This window comes from Callithrix jacchus, chromosome X (genome assembly GCF_049354715.1).
Source record: "Callithrix jacchus isolate 240 chromosome X, calJac240_pri, whole genome shotgun sequence".
NCBI lineage: Eukaryota > Metazoa > Chordata > Mammalia > Primates > Cebidae > Callithrix > Callithrix jacchus.
The window spans coordinates 149,568,340-149,577,830 of NC_133524.1; the positions used below are offsets into that span (position 1 = coordinate 149,568,340).

A 9,491-nucleotide genomic window follows, 5' to 3' on the forward strand; every position below is an offset into this window, starting at 1 on the left:
CATATGAGAATAAGAGGAGACACTGCAGGGGGCCCCTTGGCTGGGGTGCCAGTGCAGATTCTGCGGAGCAACCGTCCCCCTAGCCCAGGCCCAGCCTAGTTCAGGGCCCCCAACCCCACTCCGGCGCTCCAAGCTCCGAAGTCCCCACTCAGTAGCACCATTGGGGACCGGGAAGCGCAGGGCGCGTCGTGCAGGACGGGCGGAGAGGGCAGAAGCTTGCAGGTGGGAGGAAGGCGGGCGGGGGCGTGGGAGGTGGAGGGAGACGCCGGGAAGGCCGCGGCCCCTCCCCGCTCCCTCCCTGCGCGCCGCCAGCTACATTGCCCCTCCTGGGCAGGGGGCGGAGAAGACGGCGATGGGAGGGGAGGAGGCGGTGGCGGAGGCGGAGGAGGCGGAGGCGGAGGAGGCGGTGGCGGCGGCGGCGGCGGCGGGGGCGGGATTTGGAGTTTCCCTCCGCAGCGCCGGCGGCTGCCCCTCAGCTCCTGGCAAGGCCGCCGCCCGGGGTTCCGGTGGCGTTCGGCGGCAGCAGTGGCGCTTCCCGCCGACCGAGCTTCAGAAACTTCCCGGCCGCGACGCAGGGAACAGGCTCAGAGAACCGAGCGGAGCAGAGGTGAGTGGAGCACACGACGTCCTGGGGACCCCCACCCCACCCCACCCGGCCTGGCTGACCCCCCCTACGTGCACCCCCTCCTCCACCCCACACCCCCAAAGTCCTGACAAGGCACTCCCCACGAAGCCGGCGCACGCGCCCCTAGGAGACCCATTGGGTGCTGCCGCCGCACACCCGTGCACCCCTCCCGTGCACCTCCCGTGTCCACTGCCACTTAGACCGGCTGCACACTCGCGCGCACACAAACCACGCATCACAGAGCCGGGTCCCTGTAATGCACACACTAGCATCCCCTGTACCACTACTCACCACTGTCCCCAACTCATGCCAACCCACCGAGACCCTGCCACGCCCCAGTACACACCCAGGCGCACACGCACGCTTCCAACACATCTCTGCGATACCTGCACTAACATAGCTCCCCCTACCATGCTCTTGCCACCTTGAACTCCCCATATCCCATGACAGACACCCCACCCAGGTGCCCAGCCCAGAGACACTGCAGTCCACCCACCCGGGAGCGAGGTCCCATCACAAATCCACATCCCAGCGGCCGATACTCCCCACGTCCCAGGCACACACCTCCAGCATCTCCAGCGCGCACTCTCATCCGCCCCAGCACGCGCGCACACCTGCTGGATTCACGCTCTCCAGCACCCTACCCCGCCCCCATCACAAATAGCCTTCGACACCCCCAGCACATCTCTGAGTCCCTCCCTCCCAACACCTGGCACGCGGGCTCTAGAGGCTGCAGCATTTGGTGGCATCCCTGCCAGGCACCTCTGGCTCTCCTTCGGCAGCGTCTCATCAGCCTTCGGCTCCCCAGGTGCCTCCCTAAACAGACCTTGAGACTCCCCAGCGACTGACTTGGCCTCTTCCCTAAGAGATAAAGAAGGCACTTGGGGTGCAAGGTAGGGTACTTAGATGCGGAGGCAAGGGGCCGGGGGGAGGGGCGGGGTGGAGGCAGAGAGCGCCCGCCGCTGAAATGGAGGCGTCCCAGGTGGGACCAAAGGGGCGCCAGCTGCCCGACCAGCCCGTAGTAGGTGGGTTCCATGCGGGCTGGAGTCCGCGCGCGCTGTCTGGGTGCCGGCCTGTGTGTGTGTTACGGGGAGAGCTGTATGTGCACGTGTGCTTATGCGTGTCGGGGTGGGGGAGGAGTGTGTAATCGGCAGAAGGAAAAGCAGGAGCAGCTCCCTCAGGCAACAATTGGTTTCATTCATTCATGCCTTCTTTGTTAACGAGCATTTCTTCCGCGAGCGCCGGGCGCGTGCCAGGCCCTGCACTGGGGGCTGGGGCCAGCTTGGGGCCGGGCACACACACGTTCCTGCCTTGGAGGAACTCCCAGTCCCGCGAGGAGACCGACCATCCCCAGCAGAAAGTGGATTTGATGGAAAAGACACTGGATTTGGCAGACACGCTGTCTCTGGGACTTGTGCTCTTGGCCATGTGACCCGGCCGCGACAGCCGAAATCCTGCCACTCGGCCCGGCGGGAATGGTGCATTTCGGGGTGGGAAGGCGGCGCGGCGCCGCTCTCGGGAGGCCCCCGGGACCAGAGGGCGCACTCGGCACGCGCGAGGCCTGCAGACGGCGGCTTCCTCGCGGCCTCCAGGGGGCGCTGGCCCGGCCGGGCGGAGGCCCGGGGCGCCCGGCAGGGGCGGGGGCGGGGTAGGCGGGCGCAGCGCCCACCCTGCGACGAGCAGCGAGCGCGCGGCCTGGCTCCGCCCGCCGGAGGGGGCCAGGAGAGGCCCGGGCGCGCGACGCGGCCTCTCCCTGCACGGCCCACCCGGGAGTGGCTGCGGGGCTCGGCGGCGCCCAGAGCTGGCGCTGCTGGGGGCCTGAGTGGGGGCAGTCAGGCGAGGGTCGCCGTTAGAGGGGGTTAGGAGGTTGGCTGCGCTCAGCCCTGCAGTGCGGAGGCCGCAACAGGTTCCCGTTTGTCCTGTTGCTGGCGCTGCGGGCGCTGTGGGCCCTGAACTCTCAGCTCTGACTTTGGAGATTGAGCCCCTCATGGCCTCCTCATGAGCCCCTTATGGCCCCCTCCTAAATTCTTTCTCCGGATGGGAAGGCTTGCCAGCACGGCTCCGCAGTTAGGTTCAGGGAGCCCCTCGCCCGGTCGGGAGCCAGGGACTCTTGGATCCCGGGCTTCCCCTCCCTTCACCATTTCGGAGGCTGCCTCTCTTCATCCTCATCCTAGCCCAGCTCCTCTCACCTCCAGGGAGCCCTCTCCAGAGTGGCCTAAGCACCTCAGGAGCTCCCTCTCCAGCCAGACTGAGCCCCCAGGCACAGGAGCGGGGAACACCGCTGTCCAGCTCCCGGCTGCTCACAGCCCTGTGCCACCCCTACTAGCCACAACCAGACTGGCACATGGCAGAACCTCGGTGGTGCCTTCAACCCCTGGCCACTCTGAGCTCCCACCCACAGCTGCAGTGGGCCTGGAGGCAGCCCCCGGGCTGGGCACCAGTGTACACCTCCACCACTGTGGGACTAGGCTGAGATAGGAGGAGGGAGAAGACAAAGTTCCTGCCCCAGGAACACACTGAGAAAGGGGGAAAGTGACCACACTGGGGAGCACAAAGGAGGGAGACTACTGGCTCCGAGTTGGGAGGGCTGCCTGGACGAGGGGACCTACAGAAAGAAGCAGAATCTCAGAACCTGGGCAGGGGGCATAGGAGGGAGGCCTGGGCTGGGGCCCATGCCCACTGGGCAAGAGGAGAAGGAAGGGCACAGTCCAGCTGCCCAAAGCCCCTGGATGCAGGAATTAGGACTCATCTTAGAGACAGGGACATGGAGGTGTGGCCAGACAGCAGCCCAGTGCCAGGGTCCTGGGAGTCCCGGCTAGCAGCCCACTGCCCAGAAGGGAGGGGGAGGGGAAACTGGAAGCCCCTTAGAGATCTCCATCTGGCCGTGGGGAAGATCTAGGCCTCGAACGGCACCCCTCACACTCACCCACCCCACTCCCAGCTTTCCATCACCTGCCCTCTTCCGTAACCGTGACCTCAGACATTTGCTCCTCTGACTCCGTAATGATTCCCACTGTGGGACTCGCAGTGCGCTTTCCATTTTCCACTCCTTAGAGAATGTGTGTAACTTTGATTTCTTTTACTTTAGTTCCTTAGATTCCCCAAAGTGGTCAAAGGGTTGGGATTTTTTCCTAGCTCTTGATATTGCCAGATTAATTTCCAAAAGGGCTATGCCAATATATACCCTGCAACCGTTGAACAGCACGTTGATTTCACAGCAATTTTGCCGGCACTGGGTGTTCTCAAACATGAGGACATTTCTAGCACAGAAGGTGGAAAGTGTTACCTCGTTGGTCATTGTTACTTGTTTTTTGGAGTTGCTTTCCTTCCACGCCTGAGCTTGAACCTTCCCCCAAATATTTGTAAGGCCGCCGCATTCCCTCCTTCCTGCAGTGTGCAGTGTTTTCAGGTTCTTTGCCCATTTATCTACAGGGGTCTTAACCTTTTGGTTGGGTATGAGCTTTATCTTATCTATTGTACATTTTCCTTCAACACTGTTATTTGCTTTTGTTGGGCTTTAAGCAGAAAAGGGACTTTTAGCCAGACCAGTGTTGTGGACACCTCCCCCTGACCTGGTCTCCTATCTCAGCGCTCACCACACCTGAGACCTTGTGCAGTGCCCTGGCTGCCTATGGATCTGCCCTGCCTATTGTGCCCATGGAGGAAAGGATGGAGGCCACCAGCCTTGGTTGAGTGGATGGCATTCTGACATTGGGCAGGGCAGGGCAGGGTGGAGGGCAGGTCGTTGCAGGCCTGGAGGCTGGGAGACTGTTGTGCAAGACGTGACAGTGACCTGGCCTAGAGCTGATGAATTTGAGCCCTTGGCTAGGATAGGGGACAGGGGACAGAGGCATGGATGTGAGAGAGATTTAGCTGGAAACTACTTCTCTCCACTTTGATCAGCCAAGGGGAGAGCCAGGGGTCACTCTTAGGATCAGTTTAGGGCTGGGAGCTCAGGGCTCCTGGGTACTTTTGGCCAGTGCTGTGTGAGTGAAGCCTGCTGGGGTGGGAGGTGCTCTGGGCCAAAGCTGCAGAAAGTTTCTGATCCTGCTTCCTCCTCCCCTGGGCGATTTCAGTGGCATCCCACCTTTGGCCAAGCTGGTAGCTATAAGTCCATTACAGAGATGGTGCCACTGAGATCCAGGCAGGGGAGAAGATGGTCCAGTATCACCGAGTGAGTTGAGTTGAAGGCAGCTTCTGCGACAGGGGGGCTGGGCTCTTGTCCCCACCCCTCCCCCTGCCTCCCGAGGCCAGGCTGGCGCCGGCCAGGGGAGCCGCAGCTGGTCCCCTGCTGGGCCCCTGACCTGCCCTTGGCCTCTGCCCCGACCCCGTCCCGCCTCGGTGGAAGCCCCAGCTCAGCCGACTCGCAGGTCCCACCCGACTGCTTCCTTCGGCTAGCACCCGTTGGCTCACCGGCGCCCAGGCCCGCCCCCGCAGCCCCGCCCCGGCCCGCCCCTCGGAGTTGTAACTCCACGTCCCAAGGCTGTCTCCAAGGTGGAAGCTGGGTCCAGCTGCCAGGAAGCTGCTCGGCTTCCACGTGCGAGCCTGCACCGCCGCCCCGCCTTCTCCTAGCGGCCGGGCCTAGGGACTCCCTGCCCCGGGACGGCGCACCGCGTTCCGCCGTGGCAGTGGCCGTGGCCAGAACGTCCACGCGCAGTCGCCTACCGCCGGATCGCGCTCCAGGTCTCTCTCCTTTTGTTCTCTCCTGAGGGTGGGGGGAGATGGTGACCGGGGCTAGGTCACCTCTGAGAGGACTCGCTGAGGCCCAGCACCTCTGCTCCGCCTGTTTCCCTGGCCCACCTGGCCGTGGGGGAGATCTGGGTCTTGAAAAGCACCCCTCACACTCACACCCCCACCCAGCAAAGTCGGAAGCTGGAACTTGGGGAGCGATCGCGGGCAGGCCGAGAAAGAGGAGCAGAAAGGGGGTATGGAGGTAGACCGCTGCGGCCTCGGGGTACCCCAAGATGAGCCTCGAAGGGGCGGTTAGATGCTCAACCCTTTTCTGGAGGACCTTTCCCCGTGCTGAGCGGCCGCCTCGGGGGTTTTCTTGGGGCACCTTATTGGGAATCCTCGCGTTGGGGGGCCCTGGGCTCCCGCCTTCTGGACGCCCTCGGCCCGCCGGGAGCTCACACTGCGCCTTCCCTCTCTCCATAGTGCCCGTGGCCCGACGTGTCAGAAGCCGAGCGCCGATGGAGGGACTGGGGCGCTCGTGCCTGTGGCTGCGCCGGGAGCTGTCGCCCCCGCGGCCGCAGCTGCTGCTCCTGGACTGCCGCAGTCGCGAGCTGTACGAGTCCGCGCGCATCGGTGGGGCGCTGAGCGTGGCCCTTCCCGCGCTGCTGCTGCGCCGCCTGCGGAGGGGCAGCCTGTCGGTGCGCGCGCTCCTGCCCGGACCTCCGCTCCAGCCGCCCCCGCCTGCCCCCGTTCTCCTGTACGACCAGGGTGGGGGCCGGCGCCGGTGCGGAGAGGCCGAGGCTGAAACTGAGGAGTGGGAAGCCGAGTCGGTGCTGGGTACCCTGCTGCAGAAGCTGCGGGAGGAAGGCTACCTGGCCTACTACCTCCAGGGTAGGTGCCGCGGGGCCCTCCTTTCCAGGGGGTTCGGGATTCCTTTGACCTTAGGCCAGCCCAACCTCTTGTTTTCCAAAGCGGGTTGAGGCCCCCCTCCCCTGATGACCTGCCAGGCTGCTCTGAGAGGAGGGGAGCCCCAAGTATGACCTCCAGCAGGTTCTTCACTCTCCGAAGCCCCAGTCTCTGAGTCTGGAAAATGGGGGGTTGGCCTGACCTGAGCTAGTTCCCAGGATGCTCGAAAGGGAAGTACAAAGCTCGGGTTCCGCAAAGAACAGCAGGGACGGGGAGGGAGACTGGGGGGAACAGGCCCAGGGCAGAGACAGTGTTCTCATGAATCCAGAGCCAGCCGTCGCCAAGAAAGGTCCACTGGACTGTATTAGGGACATATAAAGTGTCAGCTTTCCAGCCTGGGAAAAGAGTAGTATCTGTAAACAGAGGTGCTGGGTTCTTGGGACTTTACAGCCATTCTGGTGGAATGTTACATTCTCCCCCAAGCTCCCCACATCTTGGGGTCCCACTTCATCTCTGAGGGTGCTCCTGGTCTTGCTGGATCAGAAGACACCCAGGCAGAGAACTGACATCTGGGCTCTTCCTTGTCTTTAACTGATGGCCACAGTCCTCCCTGAGGCTGGCAGTACATCTAGACTCTGTTGAGCCCTCACACCTGCCTCAGCTTGACCCTAGGGGTGTAAGATTCTCTTGGGTGGCTCAGCATGAGCCCAGCTTCTTGCAGCCCCAGCAGCTGCAGTGGACACTTGCTGTCCAGAGCAGTGGCCATGAGTGCTCAGTGAGGGTGGCTAGGGCCCCACGTGGGCACCAGGACACACCAAGCTGCTGGCTTTTGTGTTCCCTCTGGGGACATTTGCAAACCCCCTGAGTTGTCTAGGGTCAGCTCCCCAGCCCCAGACAGAGGCACTTGGCTGCCCAGGAGGCCAGATCAGCAGGCCCCATGCCCTCTCCCTGACAGGTGGCTTCAGCAGATTCCAGGCCGAGTGCCCTCACCTGTGTGAGACCAGCCTGAGTGGCCGTGCCAGCTCCAGCTTGGCCCCGCTGCCCAGTCCAGCACCCGTGGTGGGGTTGGGCAGTTTGTGCCTCGGCTCCGACTGCTCTGATGTAGAATCTGAGGCTGACCGCGACTCCATGAGCTGCGGCCTGGATTCGGAGGGTGTCACACCCCCCCCAGTGGGGCTTCGGGCATCCTTCCCTGTCCAGATCCTGCCCAACCTCTACCTGGGCAGCGCCAGGGATTCAGCCAACTTGGAGAGCCTGGCCAAACTGGGCATTCGCTACATCCTCAATGTCACCCCCAACCTCCCAAACTTCTTCGAGAAGAATGGTGACTTTCACTACAAGCAGATCCCCATCTCCGACCACTGGAGCCAGAACCTGTCGCAGTTCTTTCCGGAGGCCATTGCATTCATTGGTGAGTCCACCCCGCCCGCCTTCCCACCTCTCCACCTCTCCACTCCCCACCTCTCCACCTCCCACCTCTCCGCCTCCCACCTCTCCCCCCAACCTCTCCGCCCCCCACCTCTCCACCTCTCTGCCCCCTCACCTCTCCACCTCTCTGTCCCCCACCTCCCCACCTCTCCGTCCCCCCACCTCTCTGCCCGCCACCTCTCCACCTCTTTGTCCCCCCACCTCTCCACTTCTCCATCCCCCATCTCTCTGCCCCCCAGCTCTCCACCTCTCCGTCCCCCTACCTCTCTACACCGCCCCCCTACCTCTCCACACCCCAACCTCTCTGCTCCCTCCACCTGTCCGCCCCCACACCAGCTCCTGGCCTCCCCCTTGTGAGCACTCCTCCCAAGTGCAGCTGCCATTCCCAGAGCCCAAAGCAAGGGTGGCACTTCCAGGGAACAGGTAGAACTCAGGGCGGCCCCAAGAGGCCACCAGTGAAACCTCCAGGCCGTGGCCATCTGACTCAAGGGCAGGGCGGGGGCTTGGAGGGCCCTTCGGAAGGCTTGGGCCTCACACACACCTGCCGTCGGGGTCTCCCCGGCCCTGTCCTGCTCTACCTAGATGAAGCCTTGTCTCAGAACTGCGGGGTGCTCGTCCACTGCCTAGCGGGGGTCAGCCGCTCTGTCACTGTCACTGTGGCCTACCTCATGCAGAAGCTCCACCTCTCTCTCAACGATGCCTATGACCTGGTCAAGAGGAAGAAGTCTAACATCTCCCCCAACTTCAACTTCATGGGCCAGTTGCTGGACTTTGAGCGCAGCCTGCGGCTGGAGGAGCGCCGATCGCAGGAGCGGGCCACTGGGGAGCAGCCGTCCACAGCCTCCGACCCGCCCTCCTTCTTCACTACCCCCACCAGCGATGGTGCCTTCGAGCTGGCCCCCACCTAGGGCACTGTAGCAGGCAGGCTGGCCCCCACCTCACCTCCACCCATGGGTGTCCCTGCTCACCCATGGGGCAAGGGAGGGGAGGATGGGAGGGCTTGGCCTGAGCAGGGGGCTGAGGGGAGAGCGCAATACCTCACGCGGGCTGGCGTCCTAATCAACGTGCCTACGGCAGGACCACGCTTTGAGCCTGCCTCTTCTGCGACTGTTCCTCTTTTCTTTGCGGGATGGGAGTGGGGGTTCCTCTCCAGGTGACTGTCCAGGCGCTGGCCCTGGCCCTGGGTGCTCAGCCAGCTCGGCTGGGCCTTGTGCCTCCCTGTGCTTCCCTCTTCTGGAAGGGGGTGTGCCACCTTGTTGCCACAGGGACTGCCTCCCAGTCCCTTCCCTGCCCTCAAATGGCCACTTGGGTGGGGGAGGAGTTTGCCATCACTGGTGATGTCACCTCCCTACTTCTCCACCAAGGGCTGGGGGCTCTCAGGGCTGGGACCTCTCAGGGGATACAGACCCAGATGTGCCGTGGCCACCCGCATCCATGGCCTGGGAGCCACTGGGCAGGTTCCCTTCCACACAGATGTCTTGATGGGATCACTGGTGCTCTTTGTGAGTAAGGGTGGTCAAACTGCCGCCGGAGGAGATGGGGTCTCAGAGCGGGAGCTGGGAAGGGGAGGGGAAGAAGAAGGCCTCACTTCTGCTGCTGCTTTGTGGGGCGTGGAAGGGCCTAAGCTGCAGACACACAGTCATCCCCCACGGGTGGCGGGTATGCGCGTGCGCACGTGTTGGCACTCACACGCACACTAGTCCCCGGATGCACCCCACCCAGGGCTGGCAGTCTTGGTGGCACGGGACCATCTCACCCTGGAGCCTGGAGAGGAGCTATGCTTCTTCATTTTTGTAATCCACCTCATCATTGCTTTCTTTAATTGTTCCTTCTGAATAAACAGTTTATTTAAGATACTGCA

At 63.2% G+C, this 9,491-nt stretch overlaps 1 protein-coding gene across 3 annotated transcripts; it reads left to right on the forward strand.

Annotated features, from left to right (window-relative positions):
• Nucleotides 1–432: 432 nt before the first annotated feature.
• Nucleotides 433–9,491, forward strand: DUSP9 (dual specificity phosphatase 9). 3 transcript variants are annotated; one of them, XM_008990074.4, is made up of 4 exons: nucleotides 433–607; nucleotides 5,780–6,187; nucleotides 7,158–7,613; nucleotides 8,213–9,491. In XM_008990074.4, the coding sequence occupies exons 2-4, from the start codon at nucleotides 5,815–5,817 to the stop codon at nucleotides 8,536–8,538; spliced, it is 1,155 nt and encodes a 384-aa protein (XP_008988322.4). In that variant the 5' UTR covers nucleotides 433–607; nucleotides 5,780–5,814; the 3' UTR covers nucleotides 8,539–9,491. The 3 variants fall into 3 exon arrangements, with proteins under 3 accessions (XP_008988322.4, XP_035143922.3, XP_035143921.3); XM_035288031.3 differs by lacking the exon at nucleotides 433–607 and adding an exon at nucleotides 1,315–1,518; XM_035288030.3 differs by lacking the exon at nucleotides 433–607 and adding an exon at nucleotides 5,117–5,308.